General features: G+C 46.3%; 1 protein-coding gene across 1 annotated transcript; it reads right to left on the minus strand.

Annotated features, from left to right (window-relative positions):
• Positions 1-339: 339 nt before the first annotated feature.
• Positions 340-15786, minus strand: LOC128278988 (homeotic protein distal-less). Its single transcript, XM_053017710.1, has 4 exons — positions 15686-15786; positions 9857-10032; positions 1106-1296; positions 340-351 (listed from the first exon to the last, which is right to left on the minus strand). Exons 1-4 carry the CDS (start codon positions 15784-15786, stop codon positions 340-342), a joined length of 480 nt encoding a protein of 159 aa, XP_052873670.1.
• Positions 15787-26030: the final 10244 nt, after the last annotated feature.

Consider the following 26030-nt stretch of genomic DNA (forward strand, 5'->3'; position numbering starts at 1 on the left):
TGAAAACAAATCGAAACAACAACTAACAAACTAACTAACGTGGAAAAACGCCAGTTAGAATTAAGAAAGATTTAATTCAAACAATACTTTAATAGCCAATACTTTAATGCAAAATGTACAGACAAAGAATCAAAACGTTAAAAACAACAGTATTAAAAGTTGCCTACCGTCACAACATCAATGTAAATGGCAAATGAAATGGGAAAAGAACAGAAACAAACTTGACAGATTGATAGGCAAACAAATCATCCAACATGTTGTTGAAAAATATTGAAAGAAAAGTAAAATGTCAGGACATTATGTTTGGAAAAGGAAAAGCTCAAAAGTCAACGCGCGTGCCTAGATCCAAGCCTATCAAACAAGAGCATGATAAAGGTTAAAAAGGATACTTTCCAGTGCTGCTGGTCGATCGATTGAGAGCCTATGGACTCAGATCAATCTTTCTATTTGTTCTGGATGGGTATTGAATCATAAGGTGTTGGATTGTTTTGGCAAAAAAGCGATGTAATCTTAAATTTCTAGAGAATAGACAATTAAGATAGAAGAAAGCATAAACTTGTTGCAATAAAATAGAAACGTTTTATTGCATCGATCTTATGCTTATCCAAAGAAAATGAAAATAAATCGACATAACAACTAACAAATTCATTATCGCGGAAGAACGTAAGTAGAATTAAGAAAGTTATTTAGTTTAAATAATACTGCTGCCAATGCTTTAAATCAAAATGTATCGACAGAGTATCAAAGCGTTAAAAATAACAAATTAAATAGGGAAACAACAGAAACAAGCTTGTCAAGGGTTGATGGGCAAACAAATCATCCAACATTATGTTAACAAGACCAACAACATTATTGAAAGACAAGTCAAATGGCAGGACTTTTTGGTTGGAAAAGGAAAAGCCCAGAAGTCAAATCGCGTGCCTAGACACGGGCCTATCAAACAAGAGCTTGATAAAGGCTAGAAAGGCTGCTTCCTTGTGCTGCTGTTCGATCGATCGACTCTGCGATCGACTGTTTATTAAGGCGAATGCTAAGAATTGTTCCGGGACAACCATCAACCGGCCTCTTTTCGTCGTTCGTCATAACGTCGGGGACGGGGACTCACCTGTGTTTGCGTCAGCCCGAGGCTGGCGGCGAGCTCGGCCCGCTCCGGTAGCGCCAGGTACTGGGTGCGTTGAAATCTTCGGTTAAGCTGCTGCAGCTGCAGGGAGCTGTAGATGGTGCGCGGCTTGCGCATCTTCTTGCCCTTCCCGTTGACCCGCAGACCGGTGTCTTCTAATTTATCTAGCAGGAAATGCGCGTCACCGTCGGCAGCGGCGGCGGCGGCGGCAGCAGCGGCGGCGGCGGCGGCGGCAGAGTGCGGCCCACCGAGAGCGACGGAGTGCAGGTGCCCGCCGGTGATCGACGGCGAGTGTGGTGGTGGTGGTGGCGGATACGGGGAAAAACCGGTAGTGGTGAAAAGAGAGAGAGCAAAAAGATCGATTGCAGATGATGAAAATTGATTTTACTTTATTTTCTCGAAGCAAACCCACAGAGAGAGAGAGAGAGCGAGAGAAGGAGAGATGTGCCGTACCGAGTGTCGGCTGTCACACTCCGTGTCGCGACGTTGATAAGGATGCGGTGCATTACCGGTGCACTCCCCGTGCGGTGCGTGTGTTGCGCGAGAAAACACGCGAAGAACCGATAATGATTTCATTAACACCACGGCGCGCACCTCATTCGAGTTTCTTTGCCCCAAACGGATACGATAGCGGGTGGGCTGGGGGTGGTCCATTCGAAGCGGCACGGATTTACGGGCACCAACACTTTCAGCCAAGACAATGTTGAGCCGCGCGTTGGGCACGATTCTATCGATCAAACTATGTCCACCAGTGGCCCGCCAGACGGAAGGTTCTGGAGTCCTGTTCGCAGCAAGTGCAAGTCCTGTCGCGTGTGTGTGTGTGACCCACATGCTTCCAAGCCCAAGGGTGGTAAAACTTCATTTTCCATCGTTCATCGTTCGCGACCAGGAAGGGTGACAGGGCTTCTGATAGAAAATCCTTTTAGTCCCGAGCCGGTGTTCCCTAAAATTGATTTCCTTTTATTGGCTTGCTCAAAGAAAACACACGCCGACTTGTGGAACTTTTGTAGACGGCACTAGATCGCTGCAACAATGTAACAATGGCGCAGGAGTAGAAAGCTGCTTCCATTTTGGAATAGCTCAGGGTGATTCATCACGACCCATACTATTTAAATGTTAAATAACTCCGCTATTTGTCAGTCGATTTTGACAAATAAACAAGATTTGTTTAGGGTATAGAATGCCGTTTATTAACAATTTACTCAGAATACAATATAGATCAAATGACCGCTTCCATTAGAAACACTAAAACCGGTCCTTTTTTGGGCATTTTTCATTGTATTTGACAACATTTTGGTGATGGTTTGGTCATAGCAGCAGTTCAATCTGTGATGTTAGCTTTCAGTTCTTGAAAGGTCTTCGGTTAGTTGGCATAAATTGATCCATGACAAAAACGGCATAGACTGATGTTTCAGAATCTCTTTCATTTCTCAAAATGGACTGACAAAAAGCGGAATTATTTAACATTGAAATAGTACCTATCGCGATGGATCATCCTGTAGTACATCACAAAAAGCTTATTTTTGCTTATTTTGAAGAAACAAAATCACAGACGCAGCTCAGACAACAGTTTGCCAATTTTATAGACAAACCTCAAACACCAGTAAGTTTCTCGCTGCGTTTCTACAACGATCGAAAGTTGCAAAATGGCCATCGGAAGACCGAAACAAGTGATCGACGGCGAGAGAGAGAGAGAGAGAGAAAATAAATCTTAAAGCATTGCCAACAACAGCAGCAGCAACAGCACTGGGCCCTTGCACTGGGCCCGTGTTTCGTGCATAAATTGCGTTGCTGTATTTAATCAAAAATGTTAATTTATGTGTGCCCAGCATGCTTTCTGCACTCATCGCCCGGCGCGCAGTGTACAGGGAGGGGTTGCGTGCACCCAATCTCCGCACCACCTCGCCTGCTCTGTGTCCTCTCCTGGCCAGCCAGCCAGCCAGCTGTGCGCTACTGTGTGCCGAGAGCTACCGGAGGTTGAAACGCGCAGCATAATGTTGGCCCAGTCGACTGGCTATGCTATGTGGAGGTACTCGCTCCAAAGCTTCCGCAAATAGCACTCATCCTTCGGGGCTCGCCAGGCGCTATGTGTCACCTTCACTCGAGAGAGAGACTGTGACTCTCGGGTGTTTTTATGCTTTTTGGTCCTCCACCCAACGTCACGCGATTTGCGTACTATTGTCGCGTGTGGGGCCCTCCAAAAACAGCAAAACAACACGGCCACGATTAAAGCAGGCAACGAAATGTGAAACAACGCAAAAACAACGAGGACGAACGACGCATCTACAAAGTGTGCGGCGAAGACGCCCGGCTTTCTTATGCTGACAATGCTTCCAACCATCCAATGCATCCGTCAGAGCGGACACCCAGTTTCGAGGGACACTGCGCCACTCGCCCTCTCTCCCTCTCTCTGTCTTCAGTGAACAAGATCCCAGCATGACAGCGTGTACGCAACACCGTGGTGCCGTGCGTGGCGTGAATGACTGCTGCCAAAAGCATGACGCGCACACACACGGCCCAAGAAGCGACGGGTGCCCAACCTTGGGTGGGTCCATACGGGGCTGGGCATAAATTATGCGCACCTCGTCTTCGCCACCGCCGCCACCGTCGACGTCCTTTTACGATCCTCGCTGCTGAAACCACCTTCAACTCAACCTCAACCTCCGATGCCCCGTTGCAGTTTTCCTGCGAACTTTGTTCGGAACCATCTTTTGCATCACCCCGCGTGCACCGGGCAAGTTTTCGGGGTGAACTTTCTGGGTTGCCCAATGCCCCCACCCCCTTGTTGGGGGTTGCTTGGATTGCGCCACCTCTTTTGGGGTTGCACTTTTTGCGGGTTTGCCATCGTGGTCACCTCCCGCGGAGTTTTTTCGTCCCAAGCAAAAGTCAACCTCTCGAAGGGATCACAGTGAGCCGGGCGCAACCTTCATGTAGCTGTTAACTTGACAAAAGGTATCTGCGATTGGAGGCCGACTTCGACAACCGTTCCGTTCCACAACCGTTGCGTTCAGTGACATTTGAAGACTAAACTAAAGACTTTGGAAATTTATTCAACGTGTAAGGCACATAATCAATGTCTCGTATACAAATTGACGAGATTGTATACTATCGCCCATAGTTAGAGAATAAATATTGCATGAAGAGCTGAGCATATTAAATAGTGTTACTCGTCTCGTTCGTCCAAATATATTCACACATAAAAGATCTCCCCATTCAATATAATCTAATAAAATCCAAATATATTCATACATAAAAGAGTTCCTCATTCAATCTAAGCTAATAAAATGTCTGTAACAGTCTGTATTCATGAAACTCAATCTCTTGGCTACTCAAACTCAAACGGCAAACTCAAGTGCCGGCGTCTTTTCAGTTCTATTAGAGAATCTCCGAAGCTGAAAGCTTAAACGTGAAGCTCTTTGAGTACGAACTGTCATTCTGGTGCATTTTGTAAACATTGAAGTGGTAAACAGATAGCAGTTCAGATGTGCGTGCGATTCTTGCTATTATATTTCTGAAATTTTAAGATGATTTCCGCGTACTACGTTTCCGATAGCGACAGTGACGGCGAAGGAACTGAAAATACAAAGATTCATCGCAAAATGTGCATTGCTAAAATAAACATTTCAAGTCTCGGTTTGAAAACCTAAACGCCGTGACAACTCGATCAATCGACAGAAAGAGTTCATCCAGTTGAAAGCTTTTCAAACGGGAGCTCAAACGTTGCGCAGATAACAAAATGACGCTCGAGTGAACGTTTGAGTGAACGTTTGGGTTTCATGATTGATCCGGATGTAATTAAAAAATCCAATATTTATTTTACCGTTGCAATATTTCCTTAACAAACGGATAAGGTGTGGAGGAAATGCGACTACTCCTAGCATCTTCCATGATAATTAGATTTAAGTTTATGTTATGTCGATAGAATTAATAAATAGGATTAGCAATAAGATTGATAAATACGCTTTAAGAGGAAAGAAAGAAAACTTTCCTTAACTGGTAGAGCAAATCTGACATTTTGGCAAATTTTGTACATTTTCTTTTCGTGCGTATTTATCGAGAATCTTCGAAAATAAAACCAACATTGATAATAGAAAATCAAAATACTAACCAAATTAATGAACCGTATTTTGACCGCCCCGTACCCTGTGATTGTATCACATTTCCAAGATCAGACGGGCGAAAAAAAAATCGCCACATACAACATACAGGTGAGATATGCTCATGAAGATCCCGCGGCAAGCCTTTTATGGCGGTCTTCCCAAACACGAATCGGGCTCGCCACCCAACAGCGCGCGCGCGCGTTGATTCCCAAATCTGTCACGAATTTCGCAGAAATCCTTGTCCACGTTTGGCGTCCGTGCCCTACATATACGTAAAAGGAAAGCTCCCGTGGGGCCACGGAGCTCCCATGCCACAGGGGGGGTCTCTTCCTGATGCTCACTCTCTGGAGTCGCAGGCGAAGTGTTGAAAGTGAAACGGAAGACGAATCTTCAATTCAAATTTGATGTGGTCACTGGTCTCTTCATTATCAAAAAGGATATTTACACATTTCCATCCGGCGAGTGAAAGTGAGGTCTTCTACTAAATGTTTGTGCCGCGAACAAAACAACGCGAACGCCGTCGCGGTCCCAAAATGGTCCCATTCGTCCCAACAATCATGGTTCCGTATCGGTCAGGACACCCGGCCAAGTTGCAGGTCACATTCTTTAACGCGAAACGCTGGCGGTGATACTTGCAATTTTCGCCGCGCAATCAACTCCGCACATCGCACAGTGTGTCCTGGCGGTTCCTTTGCCGCCATTTGAATTGCTGTATCATCGCCCTACGTCGTGTCTATGCCGTTTTGATCAGTCGAAACAGCGCGAGCGCCACCTTCCTGAAGGGCTGCCTTCGGAGCTAGAAAATTATACTTATCGATAGCCGCTGCACTTTGTAGCACACTTCCGGCTGCGTCATCGCAGCGCAGCGCGTACTCGAAAAACCGTCGGCCCGTCGGTCGATGGCCGACGCCTCAAAGGACCACGCGGCAGAAGCGACGAGTCACCCTTTTACGGTGCCATTGTCGCACGTTTATTATTCAAATGAGAAAACCCCGCCCGTCCCGGGTGACGCATCCCTCGGCCGCCCCTGGTTGGGGTCCCGGATCGCACCGGAAACCGGCTCCGGGCACAGGAAACGCACACGGACGCGGAACAAAACGAAAGAAACACCCGTCGGGGTAAATCCGAATCCCCGGCTGGTGATGGTGGCCACCGGGCGAAAAAGGACACCAGCTGAACGCATTCACATTCCGTCAGCGCACGGAGCGCGGACCTCGCCGCGGCGGCATCGCGTTTCGCTCGGCGGCAGCAAAAAAGGCGGGCTCCGTTCGCTCCGTTCGTTTTTTTAGAGCCCCTTTCTCGGGCTGTGTGTGTGTGTGTGTGCGGCACAAGGGACCCGGCCAGAGACATGGCGGTACCGCCCACCCAGCCCGAATCGAAACAGGGACTCCGGGGTTCGGGCGACCCGTTCCGTTCCGAAGGGTTCGCGGCACCGGAAACCGTATCCGCCGTGGGTCCGCTTGAAACCGAGAAACGACCTGACCCGAGCCCGCGGGTGGCCCCCGGCGCTAACCGACCCTCGGCCGGATTTGTTGAGCGACACACATCACACACATCGCGCCGTTTTTTGCCAATTTGTTCGTGTCCTTTTTCCTTTTTTTATTGCGCTCACACTCCGCTTTCTTCCGTTTCAGTCGATCGGGTCGGGAAGTGCTGGCAACGGGGTGTTCGACGGGGCCGCCATCGATCGGGACATTTCACAACAATCCTGGGCCCAGCTTGAGGTTCGGTTTCTATAATTTAATTTGCACCTTCCCGTGTGCGGCACGAGCCGAACCCAGCGGTGGGTTCCCGGGGGAAAAAAGGACAACACACAAACGGACTTCGCGGACGCCAAAGCATCCGCCGGTTCCCGGTTCCCTTTGGCCCGTGCATTGAGCAGATCAAACGGCGGTTTAATTTTTGATCGGACTTAATAAATAGTTAATTTCGCTACAAAATATTCGCTCGCTTTTTTTTGTAGCAAACAACGCGCCGTGTTTACTTATTCATTCGCCCGGGCGCCCACCATTAGCCGGCGGTGGCGATTTTTTTACGTCGACCCCCGATTTGGCGAAAAATCAACCCTCGGGAAGGTAGCCTCTGCGATGCAGCGGGCTGAGGTGCATTAATCCTGCCATTTGGGGTCCCCTTCGGGTGGCGCCGGCCGTTCGCTTCCATTCGCTCGCCGTTTCCATTTTTTGCCGACGCAGGATTGGTCGACGCTTCGTTCCTCCGGCGGGCATCTGGCCATATTTCATATGACTAATTAATTAGCCGCCGCCGCGGAGAATGCGGGTTTCATCAACCGGCGAGTCCCGGGCACACCTGGCGCACTCTGGCGCTAAGTGATGGGGAGGGGGCCACGATCTAGATGATCGCCCCAAAAAAATAGAAGGTAGTTTGGTCTGATGTGTTTGTGTTCAAATATTTTGCTTTTTTGCTTTTTTGCTACAGCATTATTTTTGTAGAAGGGTGGCGTAAAATGTTTCCGACGGTAACATGAAGATGGCAGCACTAGCAAATGAAAGCTGGTGAGTTTGATTGTCAATCGTCTGACAGTTACTCCCCAAAGCCAGTTTCAGCCAGTTTGAAGGTACAGTTTTTGCGTAACAATAGTTGATGCCAGTGTTTTTGTGGAAATGGACAAAATCGAGTATCGGGGTGTCATTAATTATTTGTTTATGAATTAATAATACGGCTACGCTAACCAAAAAATGAGTTGGGTTCTGTGTTTGGGGACTCTGTACCATCATTAACCACTGTAAAATTGTTTTTTTTTCGGGACGTCCACTACCGCAGAAAAGATCGCCAAAGTTCAATAAACGGTGCTAGAGGACAGCCGAATTAAGTTTGGATTAGAGTACATTATTAAGTGTATTAAGTACAAGATTAAGTACAGATCCAAAAAAAAGTTTGTCACATTTACAATCAATATTAAGGGCCGTTTACACGTTGCGATATATCGCAGCAATCCCTTGTATCCATTATTCGTAGCGATATATCGCAGCCAAGGTGGAGCGTCTACACGCCACGATGTATTCGTTGCGATTTGCAATCGCAGATCTCGGTGTCATGGAAACAGCCATGGAAGAAACACTGTGTTTGTCTGCCTTTGGATTGTGCGTTTCGGTTACAAAGCAAAAAATAGAACGTACCAAGAGTACTAATCGGTCACGGTGGTCGAGGGAATGGCTTTTAAAGCGAGGCAATTATTCTCACGTTAAACTTTTGCTTTAAAAACATTCAAAACAACATGTCAAACCGCCATCAACACACGCGCACATGTCTATCCACCGTCAGCACACGCACACATGTATGGAGATTGGACCGAAATTGATGCTCGGCGCATTCAATTTTTTTGATCTGCCGATCTGGTCGTATACAAGCAATTTGTTCCTTTTTTCCTGTCTACACGTAGCGATATATCGTGGCAATTGGTTTCATACAAGGGATTGCTGCGATATATCGCAACGTGTAAACGGCCCTTTAAGACATGGGCAAACTGTCAGCACGTTGGTTGTAGCGTTTCCTCAGCGGTTGCCATGGCGACAATCCGCAAATAATGGTTCGAACTGCTTGACCATCCGCTTTACTCAGCAGATGTAGCTTAAAGTTTGTTCTGACTTCTGTTTGTTCCCTCACCTAACAATTTCGATCGGACGACAGAGATTTTCACCAAATGAAGAGGCAATTCCTTTCGTAAACAATTATTTTGGAGACAAAAATTATTACTTTTCTCAGTACTATTTAGACGGTTTGCAGAGATCGTACCTTTGATCATTTCGAAAACATATTATTAAACGTATGATTAAAGACAACAAATTTTGTGATTCTCTCAACATGTTTGATTTTCTCAATTGATTTTGTGAAAAGTGTGGCTTCATTCATCTTGAACTCCTCGGACTATCATCCTCACTCACGTCTCAATCGTACGCAATCCATTAGAGCCTGCTTCGATTAAATATTCTATCCTAGTTACTTTGCTTTGTTCGTAAATTCAAAATGACCGCCGGTCTTTTAACATTCAAAATATGCCAACCATTACCATATTAAACTCTGGCAAGCAATATTTCGCCCTGCACTCACGATTTTCTATAATAAAAAGTTCTTCAAAAACGCGTCAACGACACCGAGTCGGACACGTTCGGTGCTCATTTAAGTTTCTTCCACTGCGTCTTGCCCTTCGCTTGGGTCCGCAGGTCGAAGACCCGCGATTCGAGGGAAAATCATTCACTGTGGCAATGTCACCGCCACACACACACACACACACACACACACACACACACACACAGGCACACTGTGCGCTGTACATTGGGTTTACATAAGCGAAAAGTATGTGGCGGTTCGCGGACCGCGAAGCAAAACACGGGGCACGTTCCACACAACTAACTTCGACCTCCCGGGCGGCCCAGCCGGGCGGAACGTTGTCGTGCAGGGGGGGTTAGGTGCGTTCGGGGCCACCTTCCGCCGTGTTGGTGGACATTTGATTGATTGTCAGCCGACGCTCGCGACTTCCGCCGACGGCGCCCCGGGGGCTTTGCGGCGGGAAATGTCCTTTGCGACTTTCTCCTTCTTCTTTCTCTCCTTCTTCTCTCTGGCTCGGGGCTGGGTTCGGAGAGGGCGGTGGGTTGCTTGTGGGCGGACAAAAACTTACCATCTTTTGGTGGACTAGCGCAGGGTGGTGCGTAACTGCCTAAATGATACCCAGAGTAGGAGTTCTGGTGCATCGGGGGAAAGGGATACCCGAGGGCACCGCGCGGACTCGGGAAGCCCGAATCCTGGCCGCCCTGGGCGCCAAAGTGCTGATAGCCACTCCGGATGCCACCGTACCTGCGAAAGGAAGAGAACACGAAAAAGGGATATTAGAGCGCGGGATTGAAGGGTCACTTCGATCAAATTAGTTTCACTCGATTACATTCGAATATTATCCTCGACAGATCGAAGCCTACCGCGGTTGGCCTGCTTTTCGCCAGCGCTAAAAGTAAACGCACCGACCGGGAAGCCGATCGTCGGCGTCCGCCGAAAGTTTGGCCCCAAAACCCGTGCGCCCAAATTGTAAACTAATTTTTCCTGCCACACCACAAACCAGGAAAGGCTGTAATTAGATGCACGTGGCACTCGAAACCCGGTGGGGGGGAAAATAAAAAAACACCCACAGCATACCCCAAAACTCACGGTATTGGGCACGGTTCGAAAGCCATCGGTCCCGTTCGGCGTGAGAGGGTACCGATTTCACAGCATCGATACCGGAAGCGAGCCCGACACAAGGGGAAGGAAAACTCAGTGGGTTGAAGATTTTTCCAGCATGGCGTCCATCAACTCGCACCGCGGGCGAGCCGGCGAGTGCGCGGGCGCACGCGCACGCACGCTAAAATCGGGTGCAAAAGCATAAACATTAAACACGGTCCGGGGTGGAGGAGTCGCCGCTCCGCCGGATGAATTAAACAATTTGCCCGTAATTCAATTTCGGTAGCCGAACCCGTCAATTTTCGGGCGGCCATTACGAGTGAACGGCGTCTAAAGTAAGGCCGCAACTACGGACTCCGTATAGTGACCGGAAAGTCGGTCGCGGTTGCAGCTCGATCCGTTTCGGATCGGAAGTCGACGTCGGAGTGGCCAGGCCACGGGGTTCGAGATCATCTCTTTCGAGACGGCAGCTTGAGAAGATTTTTCCAACATTGCACCCAATTACTGAGGGGCCATTTCGGGATTCACTTACATAAAATGTTTTTTTTTAAACTCGAAAGTGTGTCAAATAAGAACGATAATAGGTTCGTTTGGTCGGTAACAAAGGGGGCCGCTAGGAGTCTAATTTTTGTTTCTATTATATTGGTACACTCTTCATATGAACGTATGTCAAGTTTAATTTCAATCAGTGTCTTCATTCCTTGTTCTCAATCCATTTAATATCGACGTGTCACAGTATTTTTACAACGGAAAAAATCAAGTATCGTGCAGTGATTGAATTTTGGTGTAAAGTTTAAGAGCAAAGGAATTTTTTGAACGAATGTTGAAAGTGTATAAGGACTCTTCGCCTTCAATTGGGGAGTTAAAAGGGCGGTTGGTGAGTTTAAACGTGGTCGTAGTAGCCTTCAAGCCGATCCATGTTAAAAACGTGAAAAAACAGACACAACTCCTGAATAATCCTGTAATCGTAGGAAAAATACAGGATGTCGTATTTGTAAATCGTCGAATCACTGAAATAGATTTAATATAAGGCCTAGACATCTCAAGGAGCAGTATAACCAATATTTTGACTGAAGTTTTGGGTTCCTAAAAGCTGTTTGCAAAATGGGTGCCGCATTCGCTAAAAATACTGTTGTCGAGTTACTGTTGCGGGTCACAACGATCCTTTTTTGTCTATGTGCCGTACGTATAACCTTTGCTCGTCTCAGATTGATCATAACATGTCTATTCGTCAGTGTCGTAGTTTCCTTGATCTCGCGTACTTTTAATGCCAGGTTACCGGCTTTTTGTTCTCGTCTTCACCAGTAGTTATTTAGGTTAGCTAGGGTTCTTTTTAAGTCAGCTAATTTTTACCTCTTTTTTGTCAACTAGGCTCCGCTGCCCATTGTCAAATTTATACTAATAAATAAATAAATAAAAATAGAACAATGCACCGTGTCACAAGAGCAATTTGAAAATGGCAAAAACCCATGAATTAAAGTTCGAATTGTTGCAGTATCCACCGTATTCATTAGATTTGGCCGCTGGCGACTTCAATCTGTTTTCCGACCTAACAAACTCGTGCGTGAAAAGCGTCATCAATCAATAGACATCAATAGACTTCACTTCAATTCACGTAGACTATACTGAGTAATAAAGTGTATTTCAATCCGTAAAAATGTGTTTTTCTCATCGACCATACAAACTTATTGAAGAGCCTAATATTAGGTTGGCTAAAAAGAAATCGACGTTTTTTGGGTGAATTTCAAAACTATATTTAACAGGTTTCCAATGGTCCGATTTGCGTCAAATATGCACCATTTTGTTGAAAAATATGCTGCCTTCACAAAAGTATCTTCATACTGGCTCTTTTGTAGAAGGCTTGGTCGTTATTGGTGAAAAACTCGAACAATCTATTTTCAAAATCCTTTCTTGATCTCAATTTTTCATCACTTAGGAAATTTTGTAATGCGCCAAAATGGTATCAATCGCTTAGTGGAAGGTCCGGACTATACGTTGGATGCATTAAAACTTCCCAACCAAGCTCCCGAATTTTTTGGCGAGTGACTAAAGACGTGCGTAACATTTCGTTGTCCTGATGGAACACAACTTTTCTTCTGTTGGCCGATTCTGGTCGTTTCTGGTCAATTGCTAGCTTCAAACGGTACAGTAATTGACGGTAGCAATCTGAATTTAGTATTAAACCACTAGGAAGCTGCTCATGATAAACAATTTCCTTCAAGTCCCACCATATAGCCAGTAGAACCTTCCTAGCTATTATTCCGGGTTTGGCCACCGGTTAATCTGCTTCACCACACTTAGACCACGATTATTTTTACACAGTATTGTCGTATGTATCCCATACCTCATCCCCAGTATCAATCATTTAAAGAAATGGGTCGATTTCGTTCCGTTTGGCCAAAACTTCGCAGATGGCATTTCGAGCCATCATGTTTTTTGGTGTAAATACGGTGGCGCCCAAACATCGAGCTTCTTTGTGAATCCAGGTTTGCGCAAATGGCTTTAAGCTGTTCAATGATTGATCTTTAGCTCCTGGCCGATGCTCTGATTACTAACATGCCGATCTACTTTGATTGTTTCTGTGATTTTATCGACATTTTCGATACGTCGTCTAGGCTTTAACATAAAAAATAACTGAAACGTGTCAACGAAACCAAAATTTGACCCAGCTAGCTGTTAGAGTATTGGCACCATAAACACCATACGAAATTTCAGGGGCTTAGCTTGAATTTTCACCTTTATCGGACAAAAACTGTAAAATATACCGAATTTTTTCTGCGTTCACCTCCATTGTCAACACCCTATAACTCACAAACGAATAGAACAAACAAAAAACAATCTAAACATTTTTTGAAGTGTAAAGAATCAGCTTTAAAACGAGCCTAAACTTGAAACTGTACGATCGATACTTCACGAGATATCGATCACTAAACGCATCTATCGCGAAAAACGTCGATATCTTTTTTGCCAACCTAATATATCGATACGGTTGGTGTATTCTTGAAGGGTCTAGGAACCAATGCAGAACTAGAATGCGATTAGCATTCGGTGTGCCAATATTCTTGTCGTAATATTCGGCCTCGGAGGCGGATGAAATAAAACATTCATATGCCTCAAAACAAATCATCAATCAAATAAAAGAAGTTCATCGAATAAATGTGTCTGTACTAATTTTAAACACCTATTTGGGCGTTGGGTTCCTATTAATTAAGTGACTTCCGTGCGCCTATCATATCTGTTACCATTACGCGCCTAGATGCGGTGGCATTTTCTCCGAAGGAATTTTCCGACCAAAAACAGAAGAAAATCAATTAACCACCATTTCTCCGCACTGTTTACCGAATGATACTTTCTGCCTTTTTAATGCCACCCCATTTCGCCACCGCCCCGTAAAAGTCGTAAAACCACCGCCCGATGTAAAACCCGATTTCGTTGTTTACCCTTTGGCTTCCGAATCGTAAATCGCCCGCCCGCGTTTTAGAGGCTTAGCGACGAGAGTCTTTAACAGTTCATTGTAAGCACATAAATCACCTTCTTTTTAACCCCAGCCCGCCGCCGTTGCCATTGCGCCCGGGGAGGGTGCGATTTGCGTGCAATTAGTCGCCCCGAACGGAGTAAAAGGGTGTAGTAAAAATATTGTTACCAAGCCGAGACCATAAAACGGTCCCCGGTGGGCTTTGGCCAAACGCCAATCTTGATTGAACGGCATTAAATCAATCCGGTGTTCCGGGGCCGGTTTCGTCTAGTGATTTCTGTAGTGTACGCGAAGACAAATTAGCAGCAGCATGGCAATAAAGTAAGGGCCCGGCTCAGGAATATGCTTGGGCTTGGCGCGGGCCCCGGCCGGAGGAAAGGACTTCAAACGGGGTGCGATGAGTGGCACGCGCGCATATGTGCCATAAAACTTGACAAACCTCTGAAGCTGAAAAAGAAGCGCTTCCATCGAGCAGCAGGAACTCCTAGCTCCTGACGGAGGACGGAGGCTCTCGTTAAGGAAAAACAAACAAACTGACGAGCCCAAGGAAGGCGAAACCCCGATACCGAAACGTAGTGGTGTGGCGTAGTGTGCCTTCGGGGGTTGCTTTTTATGACCCCCACACCCCCTTCACGCTCGTTGGCCGATTTATGATTGTAAAACTAGCTTTCAGCTCTACGAGCGCGCCCACGATCGCTACGATGCCGCTGCCATTACTGGCAGCCGGTCAGGACCGGTCTCAAATTGGAGGTCGTAAAAAAGTCGCAGTTTAAAGAGACAAAAACGTCAACGAAACGCACACAGACGTACGCACACGGACCACTAGCGACTCCGCGAGCCCGCCGGCGAAATGGTCACCGATCGATCCTGTCTGCCGGCAATCCTTCACACGGGACACTCTCCGGGGAATGGGGCACCCCGCGGTGAGGACCACTTTTTGCGACACATTTGTCGACGCGGGACCAATCCGGGAATGCCAAGATCAAACCCAATCGATCCATCCATCGATCATTCCACACGTCGTCGACGATGATGTTATGGTTTATGTTGCACTCTCTCGCACTCTCTCTCTCTCTCTCTCCTGGTCGCCCGCACTGTCCATCTGGTTAATGTGATTCCTTTTATGACTCATTTGATCGCTCACAGACCGCGCGCGTGCCGGCAACGTCGGTAATCATTATCATTAACTGTGTTAATTATCACTGCAAATAGTAATGGGGGGGGACGGTACACATATTAATATTGTATCTGTTTGCCCCACCCCGGCTAGTGGGGCCATTTGGTTCCGTTGCCGGCGGGACAGCACCCTGTTCTTGGCCGAGGCAAAGCATTCCACACGATCTGGGAGCCATATTCGGCCACCCGGTCAGCCAAAGTTGTAAAATCCAAGAAATCAATAACCAACGCTTGAAAGGGATGCGTTTGGGACGATCCATTTTCGCTGTTGATCGGCACTGTATTTATATTTTTATAATTCCGGACGAGAGGGTCAATTTTTCGAGAACTGATTCAAACACTAAGAACACCAATAACGCGTTGGCAACATTCTCTTTTCTTCATGAGTTTCCGCATCGGGCATAAAACTTGTCCACTTCTTCTTGATAAACTCTCAGCTGAGTTCCCATCGACAAGCACGTTTGTTCGAAAAATGGACCAAAAACCCCCCAAAAAAAAAATTGAAGGAGAAAACAATCGGCTTAAAACAATCTCATTTTCGACGACGATCACACGCATCATTCACTTGCGAATTCGTTTTAAGGATTTAAGGACCCCCGATAAAGAGGAGCCCCCGGTGGAGCCTGTCTCGGAACGTACACTAACCCGTGCTGCTGGAGCTCGACGAACGCCGACTTGCCGGGCGCGGTGGCCGTCGCCCCGCCATCGATGTACTTGGGCGTGTGGGGCGCATCCGGCGCGTCCATGCCGGACTGGGGGGTGCTTGGGGGGCCCTCGTAAGGGCTCCCCAGGTCCGTAAAGTTGAGCGTGTTGGCGCCGATGGAGGCCACTTTATCGAAATGAATTGTAAGGCCGTTGTTGTACGCGTGGTCACCTATTTCACTCTCTATCTTGGCCCCGGACACACCACGCGGCGCGGCGGGCGGGGGGGGGGATGTCGCACACCGAAACAACACCGAAAACTACACAAGGATCACAGGAGGAGATACACACTCGGGTCACACTTGATTCCGCCCGAAAAGGGACAGACCAAAGCACACACACAGCGCACTACTTTCTCACCACTTTCTGCTCACTCTTTCGACGATCGGTACACTTGATGATCCAACATAGGACACTCCACAGACAGGGAACCGAACCGGGAGCACAATAGCGGAGCGGAAGCACCGCAACGATGATCCGCGGGTTCGATCTGGATTCGATCCGGTGCCGTTGTTTCTTCGCGCCCTTCGCGCCGGTCGGTGGTCCTTTCTCTGCTTTTCACTCTCTCTTCACGGTCCTTCGGCACCGGGCGGCAACCCGACGGACTTTGTTTGATGAATTTGTTACACTTTCAAACACTTTTTCTTTCGGTCGGTCGAAATCCTTTTTCCGTTTCTTCAGGGCGTGATGTAATTTTTTCGGTAGGCACACTTCACACTTGCGCTGCCGATTCGAGATCGATCACTGAGGATGTTGTTTTGTGATATTTGGTGCACCGGGAAAACGTGCTTCCTGCTTGGGCGTGGGGTTTGGGGTCAGAGGGCTTCAGAGTATCCAAAAGTGTTGTTTGAAAGGATCCGTTTATTTGCGAATCACACAACCGGGCCACGTGAGGATCGATTTTCGGACACTCAGATCCTGGACACGTAAAATTGCATTCGCACACTTTTGTTCTGGGTTCTCCAAAACCAAAGACGATCAAAGCCTTCGCGGTTCACCTGGCGCAATTACATATATTTGTATTCTAAACAAAACTCGCACTTCACACCAAAAATTGCTACACCGTGTAACAGGCACGAACACACACACCTACGCACGCACACACGATCTTTAACCGATCCTTGCTGCGAGGTGACGATGTAACATTACGACCACAAAACGCGACGGGGATCACCGGAGCCGAGGAGCGGCCGTCGATAATTATTATTGCGCCAAGGATATCTCGGCGACGGCGATGATGATGACGATCGACGGCGGCGACGGCGAACGACGACGGCGGACGAAACACACGCGCTCGTTGCGCGACCAACCACGAACAAAGTGCGTTAAAGACTAAACACGTTAAGACACGATAAACACACACACGGCTTACACAGGCGCCCGAAAGGGTAGTGTTTGTACCTTGCAGGTCGTTCCAGTTCGGATGTGGTGGTGCACGGATCGGTCGCGGTCTCCGGTTGGTGCGCCGAGCCTTCGACGACCCGCAGGCTCCGCCCTAATTTTATGCTGGAGTATGCTACGGCTGGTGGTGTGTGTGAAGGCTGCTAAGTAGGCGTCATCGGTGAGTGAAAGGAACAGAAGGATACGCCGGGTTGCTGGAGCAACGGAGAGAGCGAGATTCGCGCAACATGAAAGAAAACTCACACTACGATGCGCGGATTGCGTGTGCGGACACCAACACTAACACGCAACGAAAGCGCGTCGCTTCATGTGTTAGTGACGGACGCCTCGAGATTGGTCCGTGCGGTGGGTGGTGGTGGGTGGTGCACTGAAAACCTGTTCCGCAAGGACTTCCCTTCACTGCCCTGCCTGCTTCGCCTTAGTTCGATTGATGGAAGGATACACTCATCACCGGAGACAGTTTGCGGAACGTTCGCTGCGGTGACTGGTGACTGATGGAGCTTCTGCAAGCATCTCCAGGTGGAGCAGGGATCAATACTTTTGCTTGGTTACATCCTCATCCTGCAACAAGCCCTTTATTCAATCTCGATGTGACCATTTTTCGTTATTATTTTAGCATCTCTGCCTGAACCGTCAAAGAACTCATGGAAAGGTTTTATTAATTACCACAACATCGATTATCGATTATACAGGGTGGTCTAAAAAGGGTGCACTTTTTAATTTGGTTATAAAAAAACAACTTTATATTCGCTTGAAAGATTAATTCATTTCATTTTTTAATGGAAACAATTTTGCTCATTGGGTCGACTTGTTTTTGAGTACTTTTTCGATTATATTTGGTCCTATTTCGGCAATAGCAACTTGAATTAGTCGTCAATAGTTGCTAGTTTGTTCTCATAACATTAATATCGACTGTGTTCTCAGCTTCAATTTCGCCGAAGAACCAATCAGCCAAAATCCACACAAAACAGTCACTCGTTGTGGGTGCATTGGCTTCTCTTGCACGATATGTGGGTTTTCCGAACCACAGTACTGCTTATTAACACAGCCACCGGGGTGGAAATGAGCTTCGATGAAATGTGCTTTTGACGAATGAGATGAAGACGTACCACTTTGGAAATAAATTTATCATATTTCCCATTTTTTTCTGCAACCGAAATTGTATTTAATGCATAAATTAAATGATTTAACCTTTCAAATGAAAGTCCAAGCATCGAAAAATATTCAGCCATTTTTGTTTGATAACCAAATGAAATGAATGAAATGAAATGAACCAAAAATAATCAGCAAATCATATCCCTGTGTTTAACAACTCCCTGTGTCTGATCTCCAATCTCACCGCTGGGGCTCCAGAGAGCCTGTTTGCACGGGTTAGCTTATTTAATTTGATCAATGGAATATAAAAAAAACTGAAGAACTAATGAACAATTATGTGTAGTAAGGCGCACACAGTCCGATTAAAACCCTTTCAATTGTCGCAATCCTGTCCTTTGTTTCGTCGCACGGTTCCGTTGATAAATATTTCCCGCCCCATTTAATGACACATTACGGTTGTTATTAACATTCCTCGAAACACTCCAAAACGCTTTGACCGTGGCCGCGTGCGTGTTGCGTCCTGTGCCATCGCAAAGCCGGTGAACCGGTGAAGGTGTCCCTCGAAATGCTCGGCGAAACATCCGCGATCATATTTCTGTGACCTCCACGCGCGCGTTTGGCATGTTTACCATCTCACCGGCAGAATGTGGTGGCCGCCTGTGCGTGTACTTATGCTGCAACAGGATCTGATTCACGGCGCTTGCGTTGCCATTACCGTGGCCACGGGGCGCAACGGATGTCTCGTACCAGGCTCTGTCATTGACAGGCGAACCACTCTGGTCTGGGCAACGGCGTCTGGTCTTTGGTGCAATAATCGGTGCGCCCCATCATCTTGATCCCCGTTTCGGAACCGTGTCAAGTGCCTGCCCCGTACCGCCGAGACCGTTTAAGTGATTATCCGAAGGTCAGGCCGAGGCACCGGAGCGAGGAAGTCGCTCGCAAAATCGGCCGGAATGTTGTAATTGCGTGTTGTTGACAGGCACTTTTCTCGCGCCGGACGCCTTACGGTGGCTTCGGGATCGGTTTTCCTTCGGGCGGCCGGGCTCCACTCCACACACACGGTTCCTTGAATCCTTGAACGTTCAAGCAGAGGATTTAAAATTCCTTTCTTTCGGTCGCAATGCACAGCAAGGAAACCCCGTTGAAGTTTGAAAGTGCTCTGTGCCCGTTGCCTCACAAAATGGCGAAGACGAGACATCGGCAAGTTTTGCTCAAAAGTTTCTAAACCGCCCGCGTCTGGGTGTGCTAGAACCATTCTACGAAGAAGCATGATTGATGGGGGTCTGGTACGAGAGCATGTGGGGCCACCAAATAGGAGCGACGGTTCTCTTCCCGCGATCGTCTTCCGATCGCGTGATGCTCACCCCGGCCGGCCAGCCAGCCAACCAACTTCGCTCGCAATCCTCGTAGCCTCCCGCGTAGAACTTCTGAGCGGATGCGGAGACCAAAAGAACGGGGGCCGCCACCCCGGGGGCTCCGTCCGTGGGGCCGTTTCCGTGTGTGCGCCGTGAGCGTGCGTTCCTCTAATTAGCTACCGAATTTGCCAAACTTATTTTAAACGCTCGCTTCTGCCATCGGCCTCTCCATGTTGTCGGTGTTTTGTGCGTTTTTTTTTGCCTAATGTTTCGTGAATCTCGAAACACACACACAGACGGAGGCCAGAATTCTTGCGAAACACGCACCACCCATCAGGGCCCATCTTGCTCCCAATTTGGATTATGACAACTGATCGGGTGTATGTGTCGGGTGTCATCAGAAGAACCTAGAACATGGAAGGATGACGCACTTTGGACTTCGAGTCAGAGATCGCCTCGCCCCGCGAAGTACGAAGAAGTTCCAGAAGTCCACCGAAGGTAAGTAATTTTTTTCTGTTTGGTTTCGTTCCTTCGCACAGTCTTCGTGTCTTGGCTGGCTTAAGGCTGCTCCCCTTCATCCACACGAGCCGCTTCGCCCGCGGCTACCCAACAGCCAGCAGCATCCCGCGCCGTACCCGCCACATAACCTTGATTCTACATTTACTCACGAAATCAGTTCGCGGCATCACGATCCGTCCGTCCAACGGATGGCCGACTGACGCTCGAGGGGCTGTTGCGGGGTTGTTCCCGCCTTGACCACCCCCCAACCCGTCCCCCCCCCCCCTCTCCCACCCAGGGGGTCTCACTCGCCGGAGCCGTTTGCGTCGAATCGACACGAAAGCATGAATGAACCCGGAAGGCACATAATAACTACGTAACATCTTCCAAGATCTTCCAGCGCGCGGCAGTGGCTAGACACTGACTCGCCCCTCGTGGCGATTCTCCCCTCACCCCACCGCGCGAAACCCCACCGGGTCCGATCCGAACATCCGCTGGCCAGATAAGATGGAATCTCCTCGCTTTTTTTTCGGTACCTTCGTTTCTCTGGTTCATCTTCAGGCGGTTCAGGAGATTCGTGGGGCGTCTTTCTCGGCACGGCCTCCGGGAAGGAGGTGAAACTAGACCCAAACCCGGACCTGGCGGGGCCCGGTAGACAATGGACCACTTGCGGGGCTCCATAAGCTCGGCAGGCGTAATGTTACGAGCATCGGGAATGATTTCACTTCACTTTTTAGCTAGAAAGCTAGAACCATTACTGAGGCATTATTATTCTTTGTATGCAATAGTTTCGCTGTGTTTCAGATGACTATTCCCAATAAAATCAATAAATTTTCTGTGTTTATACACATTCAAAGTTTAAAATTAAAATACTAACACGTAGCTCCTTTCAGATTCCCATCGTGTCGTCATTTGTCTTTATAACTGCCTAGATTTACCTGGAAGTATAACGAATGGGAAATCAACTATTTGTTTTATCCAATTTTATGCTATCCATTTTATTTCCCCAAAACTTCAAAGTAAGCTTCTTCTGGTGCTGTACACTTGCATCAATCATTTATGAATAATATCTGGTGTACTGGTTAAATCATTCTTTCGAACTTACGATACAATTGGTACAATCTTTGCTGTGAAGCTTTGCAGTCCCATCTCAAGGTACTACAATGGTTTCTAAGCACCAATTCCTTCAATTTTGTTATGTTTTTCTCATACAAAACCGTTCTGGATGCACCCCCTATGGAAGCCACGTAAGATTCAAATATGATTTCCAACAACTCCGCTCAAGAAATTTCATTTGAAACACGAAGTTGAATGCAAACTCTTTGCCATCGCAAAAATCGTCTCGAAGTGACACAGCAAAATGAACAAAGCGCCTGCAAACATGCCCTTTTCAGTGGTAAAGGTAAAGATTATTTATTCGTAATTTATGCTCTATAAGTCGCACTTTTCATCCGCGTTTAGAGGCTTAAAGTTGGCTGTGACAGATGTACTCAAAATTTCTCGTACTCGAAAAAAGCCATGGAGTTGGGTAGGTTTTTTTCATCAAGCGTAGTAACCGTTTTCTTGTATATTGCTGGTTAATCCTTCTTAATAGCTTTCCTAATTTTAGATTGTGATTATCTGCAATCCAAATCTGACGCAGTTGAATTTAAGTTTTTAGGTAATTCATTTTGCAAGGGAAGAATGGAAACGCTTTGAGCTAGAGCTAGTACCAAGCAAATGTGTAAATGGGTCCTTCTTGCTTGGCGCAGTATCAAGGAAGAAGTCATTGTTAAGTCTTTTAAAAAGACCGGAATTTCGAATAAGCTGGATGGGACAGACGATGAGGCAATTTATGAAGAAACTGGTGATCCACATGTTAATGATGTAGCTGAGAGCCTCAGTAGTCTGTTGACTTTCGATAGAAGTGATTCTGAGAAGGAATGTCATGGCTCCTATGATGATTAAAAGAGTTATTGGATAGATTCCCAACACATGCCACACAGTCAGTTGACGAAGAAAATATTTCTCAATAACTTAGGGAATAGGGTTTTTCTCCAAGATTTTCGATCAAAATTGCAGGGTGCGACTTATACAGATTCGACTGCGAATTCAATGGAATTGAATAAAAATCGTTGAAATCAAGAGAAAGCTGTTCAGGGCTGAAGAAATGCGGCCTAAGACTAAATTTTGGGGGTAGACCGCGATCATATCTACCAGCACACACGTTTCCTGCCGATCAGTTCGCTGCCTGCTCGTCCTCTGGCTCCCTTCAGTCCACTACGCCACATCATCTGCCAACATCTGTCGGAGAACCTGCTGAGCCCCCAAACCGGCTTCGATCGGCCCAAAATGTGTGAAAAACTCCTCGATCCATGGTCACCACGGTGGGTGCTTCGCTGTCTTCGCCCCTGGCCGGAAAATAGATTCGACACCTGCAGCGCGCCAAGCCCCCGTGGCCACAGCGCGGGTCCTCGCGCGTCGCGCTAACAACGAAAATGAGCAAAATCCACACGATCGTAATTACGCGTTGATAATCGTATAATAAATAGATGAATTATTATCCCGAACCAGTTTGGGTGCCCGGGGGCCTTTTCCGCGACTTTCCAACAGTGGCGAGAGAAATGTGGCCCAAAAATCGTTCCCCTACACACCGTACCAAAATCAATTGTTTCACGTTTTGGCCAACCGATCTGAGCTGAATGGACTTCTTCGCTCGCGTTCGCCCCAAAAGCGGCTACTGGAAAGTGTAGAACCCGTTCTTTTCATTCATAAAATGTCGGACCCCCACCAGCAGTTGGTTGGACGGCCGGTTTTTGTGGCCGCTTCGCTTCCTGGAGTCCACATTCACGCCGACTCCCATCGTCCGAAATCCAATTCCCCAAATCAGTAACGCTCCGGAGCGCATCGGACGGGAGGCCCCCGGTCCGATCTCGGTAATGATGGCCTCCGCGATAATTAGCCAGGGCTTCCACGGGTGTCCCCCACGCCGGGATTGCCGGTTCTCCATCACTCACCCAAGGAAAGGGTGGCTTCTGCCACCGGCCACCGATCAGGGCCCAGCATGAGCACGGTGCGATGGGAAATTCTCACACCCAGCACCTTGGCCAACAATTATCGGAACGTCGAAAGTGCTGCTACTGTCAAGCTGAACGTCCACAAACAAGCATCTTTTGATGGTTGTTGCTTCCGTACGTCAAAACAGTCGACGAGACGCCGCACCGGACCGGCCAGTATAGAACTCAAACAGGTGAGTAATGGACTCTTGTTTAGCCGCACTCCCCATCCTTACGATTGTTTTGACAATAATGACGTGCTGTAAGTAAAATACATGACAGTGAAAATATCCTCAACAACACTGACAAGGTTGAACAACAATTATGTTGAGAACGCGACGATTTCGAACCTAGCGTTACAAGCAATACTAGGCTGTGTATAAAGTTTTGCGGGTCGATACCAGAAGGCGCTGCTACGGACCTAATTTTTTTTTGCTATGTTGGTACACTCTTCATATGAACGTATGTGAAGTTTCATTTCAATAGGCCACTTAATTTTTTTTTTACAAGCCATTTAGTATCAACAGTATTTTTGTCACGTCACGGTATTTTTTACAGCTGGTATGACGTCATCATTTGATGAAAAACGCTTTCCGCGCAGGATTTTTTTAGGTTTGAAAACAGATGGAAGTCACTAGGGGTCAAATCTGGTGAATAGGGTGAATACTTCAACAATTCGAACTAAAATTCATGGATTTTTACCATTTTCCAAATGCTCTTCTGACAGGGTGCGTTGCCCTGATGAAAGAGATTGTCTTTCTTCTGCAAACCGGGTCTTTTTTCACGAATTTTCACTTTCAGTTGCTCTAAAATGTTACAAAAATAATCAAAATTTATTGTTTTATCAATTTGCGTGTAATCCGCTAGCAAAATTCCATTCGCATCCCACAAAACTGATGCTAACATCTTTTTAGTCAATTTCTGGACGAACTCGTTTCGGAACTGAAGAAAAAGATTCACACAACTCCTTAACCTCTGTTTTTGATTCAGGATCATGATGATAGACCTAAGTCTCATCCCTAGTGATGATTCAATGCACAAAATCCACTTTATCCTATCGAAAACACTCTAAATGTTGTCAAGAAAGATGCATTCGAATGGGTTTGTAGCAAATGCGGCACCCATGTTGCAAACAGCTTTCTCGAACCCAAAACTTCAGTCAAAATATTGGTTATACTGCTCAATGAAGTTGGCTAGGTCTTGTACTTAATTTCTATCAGTGATTGGACGATTTTCGAAAACGATATCCTGTATTGTTTAACGATTTCGGGTGTTGTGTCTGTTTTTTGACGTTTTTGACATGGATCGTCTTGAAGGCTACTACGACCACATTTAAACTCATAAACCCCTTTTAACCACCTAATTAAAGGTGAAGAGTCCTTATACACTTTCAACATTCGTTCATAATTTTCCTTTGCTTTTAAACCTTTCAAAAATAAAAATTAAATCACTGCATGACACTTGACTTTTTTCGTTGTACTAGGCTGTTCATTAAGTTCTGAGCTTTTTCAACAAAGGGTGCTGCTACGAGCTGATTTTTTTTGTATATTGGTACACTCTTCAAATGAACGTATGTGAAGTTTCATTTCAATCGGTCACTTATTTTTTTTACAAGCCATTTAGTATCGACATGTCACAGTATTTTTTACAATGGAAAAAATCAAGTATCGTGCAGTGATTAATTTTTATTTTTGAAAGGTTTAAAAGCAAAGGAAAATTTATGAACGAATGTTGAAAGTGTATAAGGACTCTTTACCTTTAATTAGGTGGTTAAAAGGGGGTTTCTGAGTTTAAACATGGTCGTAGTAGCCTTTAAGACGATCCATGTCAAAAACGTAAAAAAACAGACACAACATCGGAAATCGTAAAACAATACAGGATATCGTTTTCGAAAATCGTCAATCACTGAAAGAAATTAAGTACAAGACCTAGCCAACTCATTGAGCAGTATAACCAATATTTTGACTGAAGTTTTGGGTTCCTGAAAGCTGTTTGCAAAATGGGTGCCGCATTCGCTAAAAACGCATTCGAATGCATCTTTCTTGACAACATTTAAAGCGTTTTCGATAGGATAAAGTGGATTTTGTGCATTGAATCATCACTATGGATGAGACTTAGGTCTATCATCATGATCCTGAATCAAAACAAGAGGTTAAGGAGTGGTGTGAACCTTTTTCTTCGGTTCCGAAACGAGTTCGTCCAGAAATTCAAAAAGATGTTAGCATCAGTTTTGTGGGATGCGAATGGAATTTTGCTAGCGGATTACTTGCAAACTGATAAAACAATAAATTTTGATTATTTTTGTAACATTTAGAGCAACTGAAAGTGAAAATTCGTGAAAAAAGACCCGGTTTGCAGAAGAAAAAACCTCTTTCATCAGGGCAATGCACCCTGTCAGAAGAGCATTTCGAAAATGGCAAAAATCCATGAATTAAAGTTCGAATTGTTGGAGTATCCACCGTATTCACCAGATTTGGCCCTAGCGACTTCCATCTGTTTTCAAACCAAAAAAAAATCATGCGCGGAAAGCGTTTTTCATCAAATGATGACGTCATAACAGCTGTAAAATACTGTGACGTGAAAATACTGTCGATACTAAAATGGCTTGTAAAAAAAAAATAAGTGACCGATTGAAATGAAACTTCACATACGTTCATTGAAGAGTGTACCAATATGACAAAAAAAAATTAGACTCGTAGCAGCGCCCTCTGGTTGAACGTCAAAACTTAATGAACAGCCTAGTAAAAAATACTGTGACATGTCGATACTAAATGGCTTGTAAAAAAAAAAATAAGTGGCCAATTGAAATGAAACTTCACATACGTTCATATGAAGAGTGTACCAATATAGCAAAAAAAAATTAGGCCCGTAGCAGCGCCCTCTGGTATCGACCCGCAAAACTTT

The sequence above is a fragment of the Anopheles cruzii genome, chromosome 2 (assembly GCF_943734635.1).
Source record: "Anopheles cruzii chromosome 2, idAnoCruzAS_RS32_06, whole genome shotgun sequence".
NCBI lineage: Eukaryota > Metazoa > Arthropoda > Insecta > Diptera > Culicidae > Anopheles > Anopheles cruzii.

Coding starts and splice junctions, on each gene's coding strand:
- LOC128278988 (XM_053017710.1), bottom strand. CDS start 15,786: ATGGACGCGCCGGATGCGCCCCACACGCCCAAGTACATCGATGGCGGG. Junction 10,033..15,685: donor GTCGAGCTCCAGCAGCACGG/GTTAGTGTACGT, acceptor TTCCTTTCGCAG/GTACGGTGGCATCCGGAGTG. Junction 1,297..9,856: donor CGCTAGTCCACCAAAAGATG/GTAAGTTTTTGT, acceptor ACGGTGACGCGC/ATTTCCTGCTAGATAAATTA.